Consider the following 25,104-nt stretch of genomic DNA (forward strand, 5'->3'; position numbering starts at 1 on the left):
GATCCTGTTCCCTATACTGTTCTCTCTGCCTTTATGTTAATTTCTGCAGCTACGATGAACTGATATAAAGATATTTTAAATCATTACATAGCACAGTCTCTTTTCAAACTGCGTTCTAATTTAATGAGGCAGATCTATTTATTTTTTGTGCTTCTTGTAAGATGTAAGCATATTCTATCAAAACCCTAGACTACCATTAGTGACACACTTCAAGGTCTTACTAAAAGAAGCAAGTTTTCATGTGTTATGTCCCCAACCTGTTAAAACTATATTGGCATTTTGCCTTTTTATTATGGGGGCTGACAGCAAGGCTTTCTAGAAGGATGATTTCTTCTTAGCAGCTGTAGCTGGTCATGCAGAGAATGATGTTTAAAGACTAGTCAAACACAGCCTTCACTCCACCTATTTTATGCCCCTAAAGTTCATAAAGGCAGCAAACATCTGCTAGAAAGTTAGGGTGTGCAGCTCCTATCAGAGTTAAGTCTTCCAGGGCATTAGTTTATACATATGTATGAAGAGCAGAGCAAAAGAGAGCTGTCACACATTCTTGCATGGAAGCTACGGACTAGGGTAGAAACGAGGTAAATTTATCTTATGACAAACATCTGTGGATTTGTGGATTATTTGTTTCTGTACGGACATCAATTAACATCACTAATCCAAACATGACTGAACAAGGTACAGTCAAAATTATCTCCAACCTTGTCCAGAAGTCCTTTGAAAAAAACACAGACCTATCAAAGTATACTTACCAACCCATCCCCTCTGCTTAGATATTCACCACAGAAACCTAACCGATAGAATCTAGACATTTAAATGATTCTGAAAATAATGAAATGCAACCACCATTTAAACCCATATTAACATGAAAGACTGACAAAACAGCTCACTAACTTGTGCTGAAATATCCCATGAGGTTAATCTTTTAGTTTCCAATTCTTCAATTCTCTACTTATAACTGAAAATAGGCTTGGCATTTCAGAAAACCTCTGACCTTGCTGTTAGAGGAATGGAAAAAATTGTCAGGGACTGCAAGCTGCATTAAGAAATATCTAAACAATAAGGCCAAGTAGAAGGTAAAGAAGAACTAGAACGAAGGGATAGAATAGACACTCCCTTGCAAGAGGCAAGTACCTCCAAGCAAGGTACATATCTCCTTTGACATTGCTCCTCTCACCAGGCAGCAGCAGCCCAGAGGTAACCTAGCAGCACTCCCATTCATTAACTTGGTTTTTGTGTTCTCCCTATGCTCTAAAGGTATAATTAGCCCCAGTAAAACAGCTTCGGGATTCCTGTAGCTCACTGAAGTATGTTCTGAAACACAAGAAATTAAAGACAAAAGCAGATACTATCTCCAGTAAACGTTTAAGGTGCTTAATCTCATAATCTCACAAACTGACTAATTGTGGGTAAATCACACATTTGTATACACTACTCCAAACGCGTTACTGCAAAAACCATAGGATCTTTATAACACATAAAGGCTATACACGGACCTACGAGGCTATACAAGGACCTATGCTTAGGACAGCACAGTCTGAGATTTGCTGGTTGGTGCAGTCCCTGGCACAAGGATGGGTCCTCCTCCTGCCCCGGCCATTCCCAGGTGCTGGGTACCACAAACTCGGGCTGTGCGTTGGCCTGCCCTGATGAAGTGTTGTTATGCTTGGACCCTCCTGAAATACAGTGTTGCTCTGGCTCTCCTACTGCTCCTGCTTACTTAACCCACTAGTGTATTCATTAGTAAGTTCAAAGAAAACCCATCAATATAGACACAGGCTGAAAAATAGCCATTAGCATTAGTGTGTATACAGAAAAGGTTTAAGAAAACTGCTTCAGCTCAGGAGGTATCTGTGTGCTGTTGTTTATCTGAATTTTTACACTGTGCCCACCACCTGCCTTTATCTATCAATACCACATCTCATTCCTCAGCTGGATATCCACGGTTATTGCTTGAAGTTAATTCTTTAAGTGTAGCTTTAGCAGAGAAACAAAGTGGAAATTGTTCATTTACTAGATTACTATTTTAAAGAAGTCATATGGAGAGTTAAAAATCACACTGTTAACTACAGGTATTATCATGAAAGTGGACCTGACACAAGCATTCAGAGAGATGAATAAATACAAATTTCAAATTAGGGATCCAAGTAAGAGCACTCATGCAGAACACACATTACTTCATTCTGATATCTCTGTTTAGAACTCTTACAACAACGGAAAGCATAAAAATTACAGAGACATCAGATTTAATAACAACAATATAATGCTCTGAGCTGAGCATCAGTTGGAATTTTTTATTATAAGTATAGCAGCAAAATAAAAGATCATCAGGACTAATTGCAAAACTCCTTTCAAAAACTGAGTACATGAGAACAAGTATCAAAATTAATCCAGCTGACAGTCAAGGCATTTGGATACCTCTGAAAAGAATATTTTTTGAATGGTGGCATTCTAGCAGGAAAAAATAGAGATCATTTTAAACTGTTTGCTCATTTCCAAATCAGAGTATCTGTGTAACACCAGTGACATACGATGCCAATTAGAGAAAAGAATGATAGAAAGTCAGTGAATGGAATGAAGCTGTGAACTCACATGTTCTGATGATATCTTCTTCAGAAGTTCAGAACTGGGTGTGCCCACAACTTCCATTATTCTCTTTAGTTGATCGATATCTGCATTATTTCAGGGAAATAAACAGCACGCAGTCCTTCTGGGTTTAAACAATCAACAAGCTTTCATGCAGGTAGTGAAGATGTTTAAAACTATTCAGCAAGACAATTCCATCGTAGTCCATGGAGGGATACTAATTCATACCTGCTTAAGCCTACTCCTGGAGTATCAAATTCTCTATTGTACTATATGAATCTGTCAGGTGTGCCTGTACGTGAGAAAGGTGGATGCAAAATATTGCTTTCCTGTCCTAGTTCCCAATTTAACATATTCTTAAGCTTAATTTCAATAGCACATTTATGTTTCAGATCTGAGGGATTTCTGAAGAACAGTCTAATACGATACAGCACATAGGGCTAGATTACTAATCTGAGGGCTGGTAAGCGGAAAATTCTCATTTGGTAGCTTTAAAAATCTGTTTTATATCAGTCTCAAGATTAAAAACTTTGAAAATGTTCATTTTTCATTGTCATATATGACCTGTAAACTAGCTTACATTTTCCCTAGAGACTCAAGATTATTTTACAGCTTTATTTAAATTGATGTAATCATATAATTGTAGACAATATTTTATAACAGCAAGAAATACCTTATTTCTTGAAAACTAGATGTATTGATTTTTCCAAATACCACATATCATGTAATCAAACACTCTGAAGCACAGTCATCATCCAGATGATGAACATCTGGACAATGCCTGTTGTTACAATAGAGCCTAGTGATGCTCAGCACAATAGAAAGGTCAGCCGGGAGACTTGGTCTCTCAGCTCTCTTAACAGTTTTTCAGGCAATTCTAACGTCATGTTGTTTTGCACCTGGCAACGGCTTAGTTTTAGCAGAAGCGTTTGCTTTTTGAGGGGTTTCAGAGTAGTGAGAAATGTCAACATTCAGTACAGAAGAATGTGTCTTTGTTTCTCATATTAAAAGCTTTCCTCCTCTGATGCAGTTGTTTCCTCATTCCTCATTATCTGTTTTTCTCCAGTTTTCTTCTATTATTTTACTGCTCTCCTCAGCAATGGCTCTTTTTTTTTCTCCTGCCAGCTCAGGAAACGCCAGTGGAAACCCCTGACGCTCCAGCAGGGACCACAGCACAGCGCTGAAGAAAAGAGAGGGTTTTGTTGCTCCTGTGGCATTTCTGGAACTGCTGGCTTTTTTTATAACAATATTAATTCACTTATTACTTAAAAGTTAATTTATTTGCATTTTAGGACCTTCCAGCCTAAAAGCAGTTCTATTTTTAAAAATTATATTAGCCCATGGAAAAATACTGCCTTTACTCAGCTTCAGTTTTAACGTATGTTATTTCAGTAAGATACACACATGGAAGAAATCTGCTCTGTTGTAACTAGGTTATTATTTAAATACAGATACACAACAAAGAATAAATGTAACTTGTTGTTGTTTAGGAACGTCTGTCACTGTTTTTTTTCCTACCAGTGGGTCTCATATTCAGCTGTCATATACACTAAACTGAAAGATTAGCAAAAATTGTTTACTGTTTTAGAAGTTTGTTACATCAAAAACATTTCCATAGAAACACTCAAGTCATTAGGAAAAAAAGGAAGAATTAGAGAGTATTTTTATAGCTGCATTTTATGTTTTATGTTAAGGATACAATCATTTCCTGGAAATAGGGCCTTCCCTTTCAATAGCTCTGCCATGATGCATCCAACTGACCAGATGTCAACTGCCAAAAAACGGAGAGAGAAATGTGTACAATGAATCGAAGAGATCCTTAAACAGAGTTGCCTCTTGGTTTAAAACTATCGCTATATCCAGCTGTAGCAAAATGCAAGTCTTCACAGTTTACCTGTCTGATTGTAGTGCATCCAGTTTAACATAATTTCTGGAGCTCTGTACCATCTTGTTGCAACGTATCCGGTCATTTCATCGTCAGTTTGTCGAGCTAAACCAAAGTCTAAAATCTACAGAATAAAAATAAAATAAAATAAATAATAATTTAAAAAAATCCCTTTTCACTTTTGTTATAGGTACTGATTTTCCTCATTGCTCATTTCTGAGTTTATCCATAGTCCCCCACTGTCGGTGAAGTAAAACAGCAACACTCTGCGGACGCGCTCATCTGCTCTCCCTGCTGTACCCCTGCAGCCGACGGTCCGCGTACAGATGCTTCCACTGCGGTAAGCCTGGCCCTTTGTCCTCTAAGGCAAACTTTACATTTTGCCTCAAGTTCAATTTTCCTCAGACATTCATTTGCTAAAAATAAGCACTGTTGCTATAAAAAATGAAACACTGGGAACGTTTGTGTAAAATGCCAACGGTAAGTGCCACTTGCCATTTAAACATTTAAAGACCACACGAGCTGATCACAAATCTGCAGGATTTCTGTTGTTTCCCTCTCATGTCTATCTAAGCATTTACCCAAATCATGCATCATTCCGATGCCACTAAGAGAGAAACAGATATCCTGCGTAACAAGGTAGATTTAAATCACATACCATCTGTTTTCAGTGGAACTCCCTCACCGAAAAAACAAAGGAGCTCTGTTTAGGTACACGTATTACTCATAGGCTCGATAGCAAAATGTTCCCCTCCATATGCTCTCCCTTGCTAAGTTTACATTGATGGGAAGTTATTTCAATTAATTTTTTCCCACTCATTTCTTTGCTTTCTATCTTTTGATTAGTCTATGTCCCACTAATTATGGAGCGAAAAGGTATCCCTAGCTCTCAGAGAGACTGTTGTGAAAGGGTACCATCTGAGCCTCAGTGCTGTTCATTGAGTCAGTCATCTGAGCTAGTTAGCATCTCTTCAAATAGGAATGTGAATTAAGATCAGTGGCAACCTCCCGTGATGAGATCCAGGATTATTTATTAAGCTGATGGCTAATCCTTTTCATTGGGACTAAGAAAATTTTAAGAGTATCATTCAAAATTCCTCAGTTATAATCCAGTTTAAAGATCTAAAAAGCCTAAAGAAAAATATTAATATAAATAATACATTAACAGCTTTACTTCTAATACACTTTAAAAGCATTCTTTATTTTTTAAATAAGCAACAATAAAAGCATGAGGCAAACAAAGCATGAATAATGGCGTGAAACTCGAACACTAATGCCCTTATTTTTATAAGGGTTTCGGCAATATTGTTCTTTAATAGCTGATCCCTTCTATCAAACGTCTACACACACGTTTTCCTTCTTTTTGCTTCTACTTCCTTTTTGTTTATACCTGGAAATATCCACCACTTTGTTCTATTAGAAAATAATTTGGTATCAGAGGAAGCAAAGCTATAAACAAAGCAAAGAGCAGTGTAACAAATGCTAGGCATGGAGGTGCACAGATACCATAATAATAGAAAAAAAGATTAAAAGTCTCCTTTACTTACAGTACAAAAATACAGCACACATTTTAGAGTGCATGATGAGACCCAGATGACCCATAAAGTTTCACAGATGCTGAACATACATGCATGAAGACATTAAAGGGGTAATCATGAAACTTGCTGAGCATCTGCAAGAGTCACTAAACCAAACAGGAACTACAGTTTCTCACCACAGATCCGGATTAGAGCGAGAACCTAACTGCACTGCTCTTATTCACTATTGTGATTTTTTGCTGATCTTGAGGTATTTGGAATCTTTTCTTAAATCCCTCGCAGCTGGAATAAAGTGATTACATCAGAGTGTCAGTCACAGGGAGAAAGATGTTTCTGGCTGTTACGGAGAAAAGCTAAACTTCTCATTCTTAGGATTAAAGGCTTAGAAAGCTAGAACACATCTTTTCCTTCTCCAGAGTCTCATGCTTATTATGTCATATCGTATCACACAGATACACAAAGATATGTATTTATATAGACATGTACATTAAAATAGCATTTGAGAAGTGTGGATTACAGGGTTCTTTCTGGTTGGGGTTTGGGGTTTTTTTGTTGTTTTTTTTTTTACTGCCTGTAACTGGTAACACTGGTATCTTTTTTCATATCATTATTTAATTCAGCTTGTATATTCTACAGATATAAAAATGAAAGTTCTTACAAGGCTTCATCTAAACATAGCAGATGCAGATACATATCACAGGTCAAACTTTCAAGATATACTCACTTAAGCACTCACTCATGGCCTGTGTACCATCTGCGAGGAACTAGGGATGAACGTTTTGCAAAGGTACTTGTGTTCATACTAAATTAATGTTTGGGAGAAAACACATGTTCATGGAAATGGGTTTTCTATGCCAGGGGAGCAAAAGTAGCAAAAAGTTGAAATGAATGGAATCAGAAATAAAAATGGCGGCTAATGTTTTCTCAGAAAACTGCCATCTTGAGAGCTTCTACAACATTCTTCATTACAACAGCACGATACCTACCCTCAATTCACAGTCTTCATTCACGGCTAGGTTACTGGGCTTCAGGTCCTGTAGCAGAACAGAGAGAGTTAGTCAAGTACAATTTTAACCTTTTAAAGTATATTGTAACTATGTCTTAGCGACACAGTTGATGCACAGAGGGACACACTGCATTCATTTTTATTATCGCAATGAGTGAACTCACCCGGTGGATGATTCCAGCTGAGTGAATATACTGTGAAACAACAAGGAAAAAATAAGTTAAGATCTGAAGTTAGAGGTGAAGGAAGGTGTAAGTCACTTGTCTTATCTTTTCGCTTCTGAGACTGACTGATTTATATACAGAAAAGACTTATGTCACACTACATTTTCAGATCAAACGGAGGTATGACGAACTTCAAAACCTCCTTGTTTTGTCTTATCCAGAGCTGGATATTTCAAGAAAGGTAACCATGAAGACTAGATTCTACCATAAAAGATAGCACTTGCAGTGATTCTTCTGTTGAAAGTTTCTTACCAATTTGGAATTTGTTCCAGCCTTATCTGGATGTCCATGTCGATCAGCTAGTGGCTCAGTGAAGTCAGTGGCCTAGGGAGCAGTATGGTTGACTCCTAGATAATGTAAGTCACCTTCCCATGCTGTAAACGCTGAATGTGGGCGAGAGATACTCGCACCCTGGGACAGGTTAGTGACCAAAATACCCACCTAAGCCACAGTGTTACTTCAGGTCCACTTTCAAAGTAGGGACCCAAAGTAGTATTTCAGTGGCTATTTAGTGACTCTGCTATTTTACGTAAAACATTAAAACTCAAAGACTGAGAAAAGCTTACTCTGTAATTGCCTATCGTTCACTTGTTAGGATTAGCAGCCAATTTATCTACGATCTTACTGACCAGGATGAGCAAGACCTCGAAAACCTTCTCTTCTGTTCTCTAGAGGTGAATTCACCTTCTTTTTTAGGAGCAGAGATTACACGCAAAACCTGTATATCAACTGGGAAAACCCAAAGACAACGTAAGGGCATTCTTCTTGTTCCAGACCTAGGCGCTGTTTATTGGAAGGGCAGGGCCACCCCTGAGCGCTCCTCACAACAGCTGCAAGCAGCTGAACGGAGAGGAAACCAAACCACCGCTTGCGACAAAAGGACCTGTGTCCCTGCTCTGCTGAGACAACGACAACAGCTCCTCTCGGTGCCACCAAGCAGTCCTCTACCAGCCAGCTCGGGAGCCTGCCAAACTGTGCAGCTCCACGCTAACGCTTTGTCTGCTCAGACAGCTTCTGCAGGGTGCGAAGCCTGTGCTCCATGCTGCTGAACACACCCACCAGCAAGCCCAAAGCTTACTCAGGTATGCGAACACACGTTGTAATGACTCCAGCATAGATGTAAGCGAGGAGTTATGTATGATCAAATGTTCTTCGACTAATGAGACATGAGATTTGTAATTCCAGAAGAGACGAGCCACCGTCAATACCTCCCCTTCGAAACAGAGCCAGAAATGCACCTGAGTGCATTTCTGAAATTAATATTCACTTTAGAGCACAACTCTTACTATTATTTAAGCTCTGACACAACATAGCCTTATATTCAAAACCGCAAGCTGGATAATTGACTCCAGAATCCATCTTCCTAATTAAGCTATTAACTTAAGTAAATGAGACAAAGCAATTAAGGGCTCAGTTCTGCAATTTTTATTCACTAAAATCTGCACTTAAATTGACAGAACCCACATGCATGGTAAGAATGACTGTCTCAGGCACAAGGTGACTTGCTGAAAATCATGTAATAAGTATATTTCAGAGCCAGTATTTACCACGGCTTGCTTTCAAATATGCAGTTATTTTCCATGTCTAAAATATCAATTACTGTTAAGTTAGCAACTAAAGCAGCTGACCCCCCTCTTTTCTTTTTGCTTATATCTGGGAAAATCAACACTGGCCTGAGAAAATGCTTGTCACCTAGTAATGGGAAGCATTTTCTACATCTTCTCCCATTTATAGACACTTAGATGTTTAATGTCAGCAAAATTATACATATTTTAATTCTTTCAGAAGAAAATTTTGCTACAGTTTCATTGCCAATTGCCTGTGTTACCTAATGGTATAAATTTTAATTGATATGATTAAAGGAAACAAGGACTTTACAGGCAGAGTGAATACTAGGTGACTGTGTGCAACATCATATATTGCTAGGATAAACTTCTACTTCCAGACATTTCCCAAAGAACCCAACTAACTTGGTTATCTCTTCACCCATGTGACACTCTCTACAAAAATCAGGGCTGTAGTTTTTCAAACTGGCTCATGTCATTCAAAGCACAAATGTGAGTTACTTGCTGTATGGTTCTTTATCAATTTCACATTCTTCAGAAGTTTTTTCACTACCTTTTCGTGACAGGTGAAGTGTCTAAAACACACACTGTGCACTACAGAACATGTTCACCTGAGACACTATATGCAAGTGATTCTCCTTCAATAATAACTTAAATAGGCAGTGATCTAAAGTTAATGGTCAAGGGGAGTATTCACATGCATTGTGCATGTAAACATTAGCAGGCTTGGGGTTTTATTTCTGGCTAGAAAAATGATCTGATAATTTCTGAAATGATTGCTGCTATTTGCGCACTCTTAAGACATAAAAAAAAGTGGTTAAGTACTGTCACTGCAAAGAACCAGTTGTTACTACAACTTTTCAGCTGCTGACTTTAAAACTCCTGCATTCAGCCAGTACCTTAAGACCTCGAAGTAACTGATAGATGAGAAACTGTATATGGTCATCCGTTAACTTCTGGCACTTCACAATGTTATTCAGGTCAGCACCCATTAAATTGGTCACAAGATACCTGTGAAAATAAAACAGAGAGAAGAAAACAAAGGAACACACCTCATTTAAGAATGGCAGAATATAAATCCTTCTAAAAGCAGCACATCTAAAGAGTAAACTACACATTCCCATGTAGGTTCCTTTTCCATTTTCTACTAACACACAGTTTATGCCCTTTAAATCAGCTATGAGCTTTAATAATGGAATCACAGCTATGAGATTTAATATCATGAAAAAGAAAAATCCTTACGGCACATTAAAAGCTTTTATCTCTGTTTTCTCCATGACACACTACAGCAGTTCAGTGAGGGGAGAACACATCCTATTTTGAGATGAATAGGAAGCCTCACCCAACGTCAAAGTGGGAGCCTAAGGCACCGAAAGTACAGTACCTGCAAGGCCCCGGAATATCTGATGATGGAGATTAACATTGGATTGGTTAAAATAAGAGTGTTTTGTGTAACTTCCCTCCCCCCTGCCACTAGAAGTTTTATTTTTTGACAGATTTTGCAGCAGTGTTGATTCTTTTCCAAAAACGGTGCTGGGACAAAAGTATGCATCTATCATACCCTGTTCTCATTTGTGTAATTTTGCCCCAGAGTCGAAGGTGTTTGGCCACTAATTTCCATGGAGACAAAAATATATTCATTACTATTTCTTCTGCTAAATTGTTTACCTAAGTGCTTATACACGATGTAAACAAAGAGGAACTCAGCATAAATCCTATGTCTGAGTAACACCAAAATACACCTAGTCCTAGGTTAGTCAGGAATCTAGCCTAAATTTACCTTGTCTCAGTTAACCAACAGAATACTTTCCTGCATTCCTGAACTATTCCATCTAGCTGTAAAAAAATAATCTACAGCTAACGCATAACTGAACTGAAAAAGTTTTAAGTTTACTGTCATTTATGCAGCATGAAACCGTTTACCGCATACCTATAATCTTCTTATCATTCAAAAAAGTACAAAAATGAGGCCCATCCTCCTGCCTCCTCTTTTGTGGAAAAGCTGCAAAAAGATCTATTTGGGTTCTTCACACAAAGCTAACTGTGGCTGCAAGTCTATTAGAGAAGTACGTGCTTCCTTTTTAAAACCAGAGTGGTACTTACTTACTAACTAGTCAGAATGATTTTAAAATTTTACTTACACTTCATTAAAATTTTCTATTGATGTTGCAGGTGTAAAAACATCTAGCAATCCTATAACCTGAAAGATGAGGGAATTGACATTTTATTTTTAGGAATCTGTAAAGCAACACGTAATTAGTACTGACAGTGCTTAGCATTTTGGGGATGAAACTTACAAAAATATGGCATACAGTCATCCTGAAAACGTAGTACAACTGGCACAATAGGTGGTCTATACAGATACAGCCTCAGCTGTCTCCATGACCAACAGAAAATTATATTAATTACAAAAAGTAATTACAGCAAGACTTCAATCAAAAATAAAGGCAGGAAAAGTAACGTCTCATTACAAAAAAGCTGACACATGGCTTATACACTTGTTATACTTAAGATTATACACAATTTCATCGGTTATCTTGTTCTGTTCTTGTTGAACTTTTTTAGCATCCTTTCTCCAGGATACTTTTCAATCCACTATATTTTATTCAGGCTTCAATTCGTCAAGTTACTTTTAAGCAGGTGGATACTCCCACTGAAATCAACTGTTTGCCACATAAACTTAGAATAGTACTCAATTATTTGGGGCCTGAAGTTCTACTATCTTTCATCTAGATATTACACTGTTGTTAATTTCAATGAGAGTATCTGCCCTTAATTTCTCAACAGAATCCAAATTCAGCAAAAGCAGGTCTGAGGTTTTTTTTTTTCCTGGACTGATGTTTCAAGAGCATCCAACAGTAGTGAGCGGAACACTCTTACTACTTTAGTTACCGAAGAGTAGGACCACTTGTTTTGGATTTCATTGGCTGCACCTTTAAGATGAAATGAGATCATTTCTCAATAAAAAGGCAGCCTTTTACTGAAAGTCTCTACTCTAAAGTCCAGTGACTTCACTACACATAAGATGGCTAGGTCCAGGTATCTTGGGTAGCTAGAGAGTTGCATATACTTTTGGAAAAAGATTGTACCTAACTGAAATTAAGCCTGTATTGCAAACTTTTGTCATACAAATCCAAAGGGAAAGAACTCGCTCTCCACTTACGTTCTCATGCTTCATGTGCTTAAGCAACCTAAGCTCTCGGTAGGTCCTCCTCGCATGAATAAGTGATTGAAAAGGTCTTGAAAGCTTTTTTACTGCCACCTTCTGTCTTGTTTTGGTATCATAAGCTGAACTAGAAGAGGAAAAGAAAAAGTCCACGTTGATGGCATGTTCTACTTTAAAGCTCTCAGCTAGTTCACTGGAGAAACCTGTACTCTCTTGGGGGCTTTTACTCCTTCCTTTGCCCTCTTTCACCTTCTACTCAGGGACTGCAACCGGGGGAGCTGGTCAGCAGTAACTCTGAGTATTCAAAGACAGTTCCCTTGTTTTCCATCTAGCAAATTACAAATGGTTATGACAACGTTCAGGACTCATCCCCAGGTAACGCTTCCCCATACTTCAGGAAAAGTAACCAGAGAATTAGCTCCATTAGTGCAGCTCCAGCTCCAAGGCAAAGCTCGTAGGGAATATGGGGATTCAAACTCTGGGTCTTACTGAACAAACTGGAGTTTTACTAATTAGAGAAACGCTGCCATTGTGTCTAGCAGTATTAATTACCTATGTGACCATTAGCTTGCTAGATGATAATGCCACAAAACTGGTATCAAATGAGGATGTTGACATAGCCAAGGCCATACCGTTTCCCTGGGAAACGCTGATAACAAGCAAACAACGGGTACATGTCACACTCCAGCCCACAGATCCTGCTGACACACAGCATGTGCTTAACTTCATTCAGATGGAGATGCCCCGCTGAAGAGGACACTAAATACACACATCACCATTTGCACAAAAGGGAGACCCACTGGTTTTTGTGCATTAGAAAGACATGACAAGCACAACAAGCCACAAATAAATGCTGCCTGTTAGGTAGCACAGGAATAAAAATGATCCCTGTATGTATTACTTCATGACGCTACGCAGTACAATTATAAAAAGATTTAGTTTGCTACCTTCTCTTATGAAGAAAAAAAATGTCTTTAAATTGTTACTCTTATCCATTAAGTTAAAACTGTGTTCAATTAAAATACCTTGAAATTCTCTACTTAAAGTGTGGCTAACACTATGCTTGCTAGAGAGCATTAGCAAGCTGAGAACCTTCACACACATTTATCTTACAGAACTTTTTTGGTGTTACAAACACGAAAAATAGGTAACATGAAAAATGCATGGAGTAGGATGAACAACAGTCAACATTCACACCACATGCTATTAGCTCCTTATGAGCAGTGTTTTAGACACTCCTGCAAATTGTGGTAGGAGACACTGCTAGAGACAAAAAACATTGATCGTGCCTGGAGTAGCTCCCAAACTAAGACACTGAGCCTATAATCAGCTCCAAGTAGGTGGACTCCTACAGATATTTGGTGCTCTGCTAAAGTCATGAAGAGCCAAGTGAAGAGCAAAGCCTCTTTATCTGCAGGCAGCTGGAGGACAAGGTGGTGTTTCTAACGAGAAGCAACAAAGGATACAAGCAACAAATGGGCAGGAAGAACAGAGCGGCATCCGAAAGGTGATCGTGATCCAGTTATCCTAGAATTCATCCAACCTCCGCGAAGACCAACGCAGGGCACAATCCAGCAACATTATTATTTGATAAAAACAGAGTAAGAGGAAGTAGATTTAATCAACAAGTTTCTTGCAGGTACCATGGAAGGAGCGAGTCACTCACGAGGTAAATGAAATAGGTAAGCAGATTACTTAGCTAGTTTCTTGCAAGCATCACAGAGGTGGATCTTCAGGGAAGCCTTAAAGGTGTACAGGGTTGTGGCTTTGCTGAGCACCTCAGGAAGGGCATTTCCTGAGCAGAAGCAAGCAAGCATAGGAAGAAGAAGACTGGTATCATTCTGAGGAGTGGGTGGAAGGGATATGACAGAGATACTTATTCCAACAGTAGGGTAGGGACACAGTTATTCAGGATATGAGGACGCTGTGTTGCTCAAATATGTGGAACAGCTCAAGGAATGAACGGTGTGAGAAGAACTGACAACAGACATATCTTAAATTCCACATGACTGGCCACAGGGACAACATGAAGGTTGGAGAAGTAAATCTGAAGAAATAAAAAGGAAGCCAATGCTTAGCTGTTAATGTAACAAAGATTAGATATAGTTGCCCTGTGTGTAATCCTGGCCAACGAAGCCACTGAAGAACACTGCCAAGTCTCACAAATACATACTCTCTATATCCTTTCTAACTTTTTTCCAGTGAAAAAGGAAATGTTTATCCAGATAAATAAATAACATTACCCAAAACAGCAGTCTGTGCTTAACATCTCAGCTCTTCTGGTAATTCACAAGCCTTCCCACTCATGTTTGTACTGGTTTGTGAAATACTGTGTACATTATACAAGGCTGGGAGGAATTAGGTTTTAAACCCCGTTATCATGATAAACATCCCTCTCCTCCCAATTCTAAGGTCAAATGTGGGTTTCAGTGGTTTAAAAACCACTGATCTTTAAGACGGATTGCTTTTTACCCTCCGTATGACTCAAGGCTGCAAAGCTTTTAGATGGTATAAAGCACTATTTTTTTTTTAGCTTCATTAATTCTTACGACAGCAGCTTTTTAGACCCAGGATGGAAGCACATAAGGAGAGAGAAAAAAAGAATAAAAGAAAGAGGAAACAAATGGCAACTTGAGTCCTGGGACCTCCAATGGGAAATCATGAATTGAAGCTGCACAGGCCAGAGACTGACTTAGTTTAAATGAGCTCCTCCACAGTCAAGAAACTGTACCAAATGATAATCAGAGCTAATGCCTTCAGGCTCTTTCCTTGCCTGGTTTACCATCATCATAATTCAAGTTATTAACAGTGAAGCATTCAAAAATAGATTTCACGTTGTTTGAACACTCTTGTTTGTCAGATTCAAGGATGACTTGTATCTGTGATCTCTACTACTGCCTCTGTGATCACATTTTGCAAGTGGCAGGCCACTGCCTGCATTCCTCCCCACATACACTTTCGCCTCTTGTTTTAGACTCGGTCACCCCCTCTTGCTATTATATCATCATAGCTGCAGTCTGGGTTGTCCCCTGAATCCCTCATCGTACCCTAAGTAAACTGTTAGGTGGCAGGATGAGCTCCTTCCCTTTCTGTGTGATTTCCCCAGGAATGTTCAGCTTTCAGACTAGTCCCTGGGTAGGAGATCTCTGGTCCCAGTCATGGTGAAAATATGGGCCCACCTGTGCTTGGCACCTGCAAACCCTTCCTTGGGGGCCTGTAACCACGCCGACTAAAATGATTCAAAACAGCTTCTTAAAAAAACCCCAAAACAACCCATGCTGTTAACTAGTTTGATTTAATGGGGAAGAAAAGGGTTAGAGGCCATCACCTCCCCTTACCCTGCATGACACCCAATTCACACGCTCCCCACTTCTGCACCGAGACTGGAGAGGGCTTCTCCGCCAGCCTCCTGGTGTTTGCATTGCCTCACAAACAACTGCCGGCAACTTACAGCTCCTTTTTCTTTTGCGAGGTTATTTTCTACAGGCTTCAGCTTTGGCCAGCCACTTGAGTTTATACCTGGTTTATACTCGCTTAACCTACAAACAAATCATCCTTCCAATGGTTCAGCTACTGTTTCCTGAGTTTCTTTGAAACTACTTATTCCGAGGTGTCGTACCTCTGGTTATGATGTTACCTCATGTAGGTGGACAGAATAGTACGATGGAGATAAACTTTGATACTTGCAAAGGGATATCGTCTCCCATCTCTAATCTATTCTTTACTGTTAGCATTTAATTTGATGTAGGCAGTGACAATAACTGACTTTTTAATTGCATATCTTGAGTATTTCTGACATCACTGTTAAGCAGTATGCTCACGTGCTTCGATAGACTATGGGAACAGCACTTTAGACAGATTTTCTATCATAATTTAAAAAGAAACACAATTATTACTATTTTTTTAATTTACAAGAAACAACTTTGTAACAATCTTAGCAACAGCTTTTTCAGATATGATCATTCTTGATGCAGAACCCTTTGCGGTTATGACACATTTTTTGCTGTCTGTCCTCTCTAAGATCAAGGATAAAAAGCCGTTATTCTGCTTACAGGGATGGCATTATTTTCATACATATTAGAGACTTTTGCTTAGTGTGATTTTCAAGCATTGCTTAAATTAGACCTACCTTTTCAGTGTAGTCAACTCCTATATTTAATAATTCTATTGAAGTTCCACTAGATGAAATACGAATCTCTATTTATATGCACACTTTCCCAGTTCTTAGGGTTTCAGAGAAAAGTTTGAACATAGGAAGCAAATGCAGTCCAAAAACTCAGGAGGCAAAAAGCACAGGATTTTAACAGCTTCATGCTAACTTCATGACTTTTGATGGGGCATGGATTTTTAGTAGCTGATGTTTGTAAAAATGGCCATACATACAGTCATTTCCCTAGTATCCACGGACAGTTTATCCTCTGTGGTTGCAGAGCAGTAATACTGGACAGACAAGCCATTCAGGTGCGCAGCCTGCTCAGACCCTTCAGGGCTTTTGGGATTAGGAGCACACTATTCAGCTATGGCTACTTAGCCTTCAGGATCAAATTTGCTTGAACAGCTGGAGGGCCGTTTGCGGGAGCCCAACCTAACAAACCACGCATGGCGTCAACTCGTACCCTATTTAGTAAACTCCAGTATCCGATGCAGAAAGAACTCTTCCTGGGATCAACAGCTCCCCTTGGACTACAGCCAGTCCCTGAACTTCCTAATGCTTTGGGTTCGGAGAGGGCTTATTAGCCGGGCACAGTACTACCCAAAAATGCCTGCAAAAAGTTCAGCTTGAGCTCAGTGTTTGATCTAGGGAGCTCTCTTCATTTCCAGAGCCAGCTCAGGCCTAGCTGATGCAAAATGAAGGCACGACCCAAGCTGGTTGTACGTGGTGCCAGTCTTGTGTCCGCAGTGAACTCCCCATTTACTGTAGGTTACCTGCGTCAGCCAATATTCCATCCCCATCACCCCAGATAACCACAAGGTTTTGGTTGTCTACAAAGTGTGATTTTATGCTTGTGGAAGCATTATATCTGTACAAATAATTAGATATACTTACTCTAAGTGATTCAGTTGGGGTTAAGTGCAAAAACCAGAGAAAACTCTTTTCCAATTTATTTTATGTAATTCGGTGTCCCAGCTTGCGAGGCTGTTACCCTACATCATCATAAGTTTGACAACTGGTTGGTCACGCTATACCAAACTTGGAGAGAATGCTGTATACAAGCAGATCCTTAAATTTGCTCCATGTGACAATGACACTGGGTCTGGGTTTTCCCCATATTGTTCTAGGCTTCTATTTTTATTTCTTTCACTGCAGCACAACACAAGTTTCTTTCCTTCACTGGGTCACACTCCTCCAGAACAGGTGAAGATTCCCCATTACACGTAAGTGTTAAGAGACAAAACAAAGAAAAAATGCAATTCATGCTCAAAACACAGATTCACATGGGCAGAACTTTACTGATTTTGCTAAGAAAGAAGGTAACATCCAGAAAACAAAATGGAAAGTACACAGAATTTCTGCCACATACTTAGCACAGCCACAACTTTGAGCTCTTATCCACAGACCTCAGCATCCTTTCATGTACCCACTGATTCCTTCCATTACAGGAGACATGAACCTCCTTGTGGATAGATGTCCCCTTAATTTCTAAGATCCTGAATTCCTGAGAAAAACAAGTAACAGCAGCAGAAGAGTGTACGTGAGCAAGCATTGAGGGGAAGGAACGGAAGAGGGGTCAACACACAGAGAATCTAACCATTGAGGTTAGATCTTCTTTTTTAATATACAACTTTTTTTTTTAAATAAATAGAGCTACTTTTTATTGAGATATAGAACAGTCTTGAAAAAAGCACACACAGCACCTATCCAATACCAGAAAATGGACCATAACAGTTGTTGGCAATGCAGCAAGAGAACAACAGAAAAAGGCCACCCACAGTAAACTTAAGTTAAGCAGCAAAGTAAACCCAGGAAACGGTTCATTTGTCCCTTCTTTATAAATGTTTTGTTACTTTATGCAAGTTCAAGTTGGTGATTTCCGCCCTCTAAGAGCTAGATTTAAGGTACAGAGTGTGTGTTTGTTTACTAAACCACACAAATCACGACATATATGTGCATCAGAAGGAAACCATAAAGAAAAATAAGATGATAACAAGATAAAAGGTGGGAGGATGAGTAATGGGCAGCTCTGAAATGACATGTTAATCTCCTCATTAGAGAAAAAAAACCCTTGCTTGATGATGACAGGTTATTGTATTGTAAAATTAGATCCCATCACTTGGGTATTATTCCAACACACCATGCTGAGCACTGGCATCAATTGTTTTGGCTTTAGTACAATCACTGTCAATTATCTCAGATTAATTTGCCACTAGATCTAAATATAAAAGCACAAAACATCTCTTACATATGCAACATAATTGTTCCATAACCAGCATAAAAATATGTACATACTTTTAAGCAGACACTGAAAAATACTATAAAATAATTGCTATCCATATGTTTACGTGACTGCATCACCAGTCTTCTTTCAATGTAACAATATGATCATAAAAATGCAGTATCAGTCTCTGAATCCACAAGCTATTTTTTATTTTCTGATCTGTCTCTTATGTCTCCACAGTGACTTAAATATTCAAATAACTTTACAGAGGAGCAGTCTCACTTTTCTAGGTGAAGTTATAGACAGTACAGCTTACATCAGTGGGAGTGATGCATTTAAAATCATGCTTGTGAGAAAAACATAGAGAAGGTTGGAGTAATAAGCTGTTAGCTTCCTCAGCACGTGGAACCAACTCATAGATACTAAAATAATAATGTATTTTAGATAGCCTATAAGCCCAATGTCAGTATTTAAACAAGAAAATCTGTCAGCTGCCACTAAGACAGTACACTGCTAATGACAAACGTATTCTGTTCAGCATTTCATTAAAAAAGACTGCCAGGTAGTTACAAACTGTGGGCTTAGAAGCTACAGCTAGAAATGCTAGTGGTTAATCTGGATATAAAATTTAACATGAAAAATACCAGTGCTTTCAAATACATTACATAAACCTAAACAGACGAGATCTCACTTACATTCTTGTCCTCCTTTTTCCTACTCCTCCCCCACTTCTCCTTCACATTTCCTGTTTTCTCTCTCTACAACAGCCAAAATACTAAATGGCAGCAATTTGTTCCCAGGTCACATAGGGGTTTTGAAACACCCTCTTCCTTCCTGACTGTATACACAGAACTAAGATACTGGATTTTTGGTACCATCTAGCTAACAGATTCTGAAATTGCAAACAGCTCCTTGGAAAGCTGTGCTGAAGCAACAAGGCCCTAAGACTTTAAGGGGTCTGGAACAGGTACTGTGTCCCCTAGCCAACTGCAATCACAATCACGACCGATGGCAGGAGAGGAAAACAGTTAGCTATGCCACTGCTGCATCATGTGGTCGGGAAGGTGCATAATATAACGAATTATATTGAAGTAGGGATGGAGGAGACCCTCCGCAGAGTTTTTATTCTGCTAACGTATTCCTACAGCCACACGGAAAGCTGTAATTCCATGATTCTCGCTGTCTTTCTGCCACAACTGGCACATCTCGTGCCCCCTCCCTCTCTAAAAAAGATCTCATTAATTCCTCCTAAAAGAAAACCTGCACAATACGAAGCGGTCTTCCTCACTTCTTGAGCTTGCCTTTTCTTCACCCTTCCTACAACTCCTTCCACCACCCTCCTCACACGCATGCAGATGTTTCTCATCTGCTCTCTAACTACTCCAACCGGCTTTGTGACAACATTGTACCTAAAGATCTCCATCTCAGCCATTCTTATCCATCTCCACAAACACCTCATTCCTGATTCAATCTCCTTCATTAAAAGCATTCTTACACACTTTCATTTTAAATAGGAACCTTGACTCCGCTAATTATCATCCCACTTCCCTTTCCTTTCCAAAGTCAGTAACTACACCGTTCCAACAACTGGAAGATATGCAGGATGAAAGTGGACAAAGGAATGATAAGCAATCTGCATTCCACCCTAGTACTCCAACAAAACCACTCTCAAGGAACTCTGTAGTGATGTCTCCCTGGCCAGTGCTCAGAAACACTCTTCCAACCTCCTTCATGTATCTTTCACAAAATTTCTTTAATTCTTGACCTCCCTTGGCTTTGTAGCTGCAACTCCATTGTGTTTTCATTCCTAATAGCTATTTCATCATGTTCCTCTGAGGATCTTTCTCACTCTGCAACATTTTTTCCTGCTTCACTTACTTTCATCCATTCATTCTAGCAATGCTGCTGCAAAGATCCTCGTCCTAACCTGTAACGTTGATCATGCAACTCCTTTTATTTAGTTTTCCTCCCTATTGAAACTTCACTTTCAAGGCCTTGTTTCTAAGTATCGTTATTACATCTACTCAGTCTTAAGAGGTCCTGCCTCTGACTGGATTCTCATATCAGCCTTCATCTCTCAGTTTTCAAGCAAGTGTTTGAATAAGCTTATAAGGGCTCACTGTAAATATCTGCAAAACTAATGAAAGGATTCAGAACTTTCCTTCTGAATGATGCATACCAAAAATAGACAACTGCTAATGGATCTTGGACAGCAGTATTTTAACAATATTGTTTGATATGTTTCCAATAAAATATAACCATAAACATATGTAGGATGAAGTTCAGCCCCCGTACTTGCATTGGAAACAAAAGACCGAATCCGAAAGAGGAACAGCCCAAAGGGAGTCCACTGAAATCAGCTGGCTGTACATGTGCTTGGGATTCTGCCTTTAGCCTGTAGAGATCTATACGGTCTCCAGTTTGCAGCTGTATTTACACACAGCAGGTGTGTGTTACTGCTACTCTAAAAGCCTATCTCAGCATTTACTATTTAAACTAACATGTAATGTTACAGTGACACATACAATAACTCCAGTAACCTGATCTCGAAGGTGAAATCATATACTTCGTATCACTACAGCTAAGTAAAAGGTCCCTTTAAAAAAAAACATTATCATTCAAAAGTCATCAGGTACAATCTTGGATGAAGGCATTCTTCTTTGTCAGTCAAAGAGAAATTGTATCAGCTTTTAAAAAACCTCACATGCTACTGAGCTGTCTCAGCATCTCCCTAGAGGTCCTCAATGTGAAAAGGACAATATCAGCAATGTTATGTTCCCATCTTGCAAGCTACTGCCCTCAAAACACTTGTGGGTGACAATCTAAGCAGAAGCACAGGACAGGGTGGATGGGGGGAAAGAAGGGGTTAAACTTCAGGATTAAAGCCTTCTGCTTCTATTTTTCCACTTGTACTTCCTCAAAGCAAAATAGAAGCCTAAACACCACCCCACCTTAAGACAAAAACTTAATGGATCTTAAGCATGCACTTAAAGTTAGCAGGATGGAGGGACCTGCTGAAGTGCTGCATTGTGTAAATGACTTAGGGCAGGCTTTGCTTTCCCGCTTTTCTTAAACTGAGGCCTGTGCCATTACACTCTGACTTAGCAGACCTCTTTTTTAAAATGTGTTATGTCACCCGAGTTGGTGTCAGGCATTCCATACTCTTAAAATTAAGAGAGACTGACTGCACTATCTAAGTACTATTGATGCCAACGGCCTCTGAGGAAACAGTGCAGGAGTTTCTGGTTGGGAAGAAGCTCTGGACGCACGTTGGTTCATCTTGCAAAGTCTGTTCTTTCCAAAGAAGGCAGAACACAGAGCTTGCAATATGCTAATGGAAAACAACCTGTCGGAGAGATCAGAGACAGCATGCTGCAGAAGGCCGTCTATACCTCCCAGGCAAAAATAGGACTAAGTAGGTTGGAAGACAGTTTACAAAAGCTGGCATGAAAAGAGGTATACAGGCTTTAAAAAAAAAAACAAACCAACCAGTAAACCAAAAATCTATCCACGTTACATAATTTGTGGTATAATAAAAAGTCTTTAAAAAAAGAAGAGATGAAGAAGCTCTTTCTCAAGCAGGTGGTAACGCCAGCTCCCAGAGGAAAAGGCGGACAGGTACCAAGTGGACCTACCAGGGAGGCAGAGATGCTGCAGGCCCGAGGTCCAGTTTATAAGCAATATCACCGGGACAGTTGAAAGACTCAAACACAGCCAGAATTATTACTTAAAAGGCAGAGTCACAAGGGACAAGGGTTTAAAATGCAGTTTGACCTGAGATGTGAATTGTCTCTCTTCTCTAGAACTGAAATGAAATGGTTGTAGATGAAGATGACCTTGTGAAAACAAGCTTGCTTGCTTCCCATCCAAATGGCTATCAGCTTAAATGCTGCGCTTAAAATCAGAAATGTTTTTAAACCTCACAATTAGCAGGGATAGCATCTGGTCTATAAAAGTCAACCAGCTCTTTGACTTCTGAGGGAGATAAATCCAACTTTGAGTGTGGACACTGTGAAAATGCATTTTTCAAGAAAACTTTAAATTTAATTCAGTTTTGGCTTGAGGAAGAGTTAAAATAATTGTCTAATATAAAAAAAACCTCAACTTGATAAGCAAAGCTAGAGCACAAAAAGAAAAACAACTCCAAAAGAAACAGTTGTGCATGTGAATTTGGTATTTGCTAATACACAAACAACCCCTGAAAAAAGGAAAATTAACCAAAACGTACTGTTGAAGATTCCATCGATCATTTTAAATGTAATTAAACTACCATACACACACCACACTTCCACAGGGCTTTAATTATTTTTTTTCCTAAATTTAGAAGAAGTCAGATCTGACAGCAGCAAATGACAGAACATTCACAGGAAAGAGCCCAGGTAGGAGGAGGCCCTCCACAGAGTTAAAATACCAGAGTAACGCAGAATGTACTGCAAGGGTCAAATACTTGAGGGAAAGGCCTCACAGTTCTCTCTGTGGTTCACGTAGATGCTGCAGTGCAACTCCGCTTGGCAGCGTGGCTGAGTCGTCCTGAGGATTTCCAAGAAGGACTGTTCTTTATGATGTGTCATTAAAAAAAGTGAGAAAAGCAGTAGAGCTCTTTGTGCTAAGGAAGGTTTGCTTTTTATATATATTCCACATCTAAATAAAAACCATGAAAAACACACTGGGAAGCACTGTGCTTGATATAGATACCTCTCTAGAAGTGAATCTGTTTTAAAACAGTAATATCTATCTCCATAGCACATTTGATGCATCTGCATATAAAAACTAACCCAAACACGAATTCTGTTAAGACTTACGAAATGTCAATAAATTGGGCCAAAACACAGCCTCCTGACCCAAACTCTTCTGTTGATTTTGCGCTGCAAGCAAAAAAAGGGCAAGCAGAAGTTAGCTTAAATGCAAATATTTACAATATGTTTCTTATTACCAGTTGTCACTTCAGTTGCACAAGTCTATCGGATGCGACTGATAATTTACTGTAAAAAAGGAAAGGGTAGGGCTAGAGAAGAGTTTCACTGAGGTGGAAAAAGCTTTGTTACAACAACTTTGTTCCTGTTTTAAAGCCAGTGTTTGGAGTTCAGGACCTTGGCTTCTATTCAGCAAAGCACTTAAGAATTTGTTTAATTCCAGTGGTTTCTGTAAGACTTAAATATGTTTTTAGATATTTTACTGAATAGGAGTGCAATTATTCACAAAAGCAATATTGCATATTACTCGAGGGAATGATCGTGTCTCATGGGTCTCCTGGGTAAAGCACATGCACATAGAGGGAAAAAAAATCAATTTCAATAGACACTAAAAATAGATGGCTTCTCAGAGAGATGTGAACCTTTTCCTCACATTCAAGCTTCTGTTTGGGTTTATAGTTCATCGATGTTAACAAGGCTATTAATATAGAGTAATATTTTATTGCTGTATTCTATTGTTAAATTTATATTTTAGGATAAGCCTTTCCCATAGCATCTTCCAGTCTCATTTTATATCCCAGTTCCTAGGCTTCTCCGTTGATAAAATACTAGGATTTCCTTGACTTTGCAGACAGAAAAGAAGTAAGTACAATGAATTAACAACACTAACAGTTTAAAAAAAACAAAGCACCAGCTGCAAGTGAACCACCACATGTTTTCATTTCCTTTGCAATTTCTCAAAAGTCTTGACATCCCATTACAAAATTCAGCAGAGTAGGTCTTCCCCTTAAAACTATGCCAGCATAAAGAGGGAAAATAACCAGAAATGCAGGTTCAGTTGGAACACAACAATAGTTACTCTCCTACTGTATATTCAGCTCCTAGTTTGTAAAATAGAAGAGGAGAAAGTAAACAAAGATTTTACAGTCTTTTGTTTAGACTTTTATTTAGGTCCTTGTGAAACTATTCACATCAGATAAGTCACAGGACTATACGCTTAACTATAACATCAGGTACCAACAGTTACACAATATTTGCCTAGATTTCCCTGGTGCAAGCATAAGCCTGAACTAATAAAAAAAGAGAAGAATTCGGAGATACTTCACACCAGTCCTGAGTGTTTCTGCTGATTGCTGGAGGTTTTTTAAATGCGTATTCCTTGTTTACATGTAATTGGGGCGTTTCACAGAACTAGAGACGGAAGCAACAAATACGAAACTCCATAAACGTTCCCCCGTATCTGACTGTGAAGAGAAAAAAGTGAGCGACTATTGCACAGGTTCAGTCCATGGCAAAAAAAGTTAAGTTCTAAAGAAATCTTCTTTGTGTAGTACCTTTATTTAAAGGCCCATTATGGATTGTTTTTACATAATTCCACTTACCCAGCTTACAAAAGGAACGCAATCGTTTTTCAGAAACCCCTTAAACATCACTGTTATTTCCAAAAATTGATTCAAAGCTTTTATAAGCCTAGTTAAGCGTGCATCAAATACGAAAATAACAGCCCAATCTGCACTGGGAGTTCCCAAAAGTGCAAAGCTGATACAGTAATTATCAAAAAGAGGGACACATTTTATGATAAGATGTTATAAACGCTTACGCAACCCTAAGACGCCGAAGCCCTTGGGCGGCAATCTGCCCTAATTGGCGATTCCCCCTGAAGTCGCCGGGCGAACCCCCTCTCCCTCCTCTGTCAGCCCGCCCTGCCCGACCCCTGCCCTGCCTACGCGGCCCCGCTCCAGGGGCTTCTCCCATTGTTTCCGAGGACAGAATTCATCCTCGCTGTGCGTGCCCCGGGCCCGCGAGGGCAGTCCCGCTAGCCTCTCCGCCTGGAAGGTGTACCC

General features: G+C 39.3%; 1 protein-coding gene across 1 annotated transcript in view; it reads right to left on the reverse strand.

Annotated features, from left to right (window-relative positions):
* The window catches only part of MAPK11 (mitogen-activated protein kinase 11), a 35,442-nt gene that overhangs the window by 6,910 nt on the left and 3,428 nt on the right, over positions 1-25,104 (reverse strand). Inside the window, exons 2-10 of the mRNA XM_009332027.1 lie at positions 19,043-19,081; positions 11,968-12,097; positions 10,946-11,004; positions 9,704-9,815; positions 7,180-7,209; positions 6,996-7,043; positions 4,481-4,595; positions 4,286-4,357; positions 2,593-2,672 (exon numbers count right to left, since the gene is read on the reverse strand). Coding sequence (XP_009330302.1) covers positions 2,593-2,672; positions 4,286-4,357; positions 4,481-4,595; positions 6,996-7,043; positions 7,180-7,209; positions 9,704-9,815; positions 10,946-11,004; positions 11,968-12,097; positions 19,043-19,081 — 685 coding nt within the window. The remainder of the gene's footprint in view (positions 1-2,592; positions 2,673-4,285; positions 4,358-4,480; positions 4,596-6,995; positions 7,044-7,179; positions 7,210-9,703; positions 9,816-10,945; positions 11,005-11,967; positions 12,098-19,042; positions 19,082-25,104) is intronic.

The sequence above is a fragment of the Pygoscelis adeliae genome, unplaced genomic scaffold (genome assembly GCF_000699105.1).
Source record: "Pygoscelis adeliae isolate BGI_AS28 unplaced genomic scaffold, ASM69910v1 Scaffold49, whole genome shotgun sequence".
NCBI lineage: Eukaryota > Metazoa > Chordata > Aves > Sphenisciformes > Spheniscidae > Pygoscelis > Pygoscelis adeliae.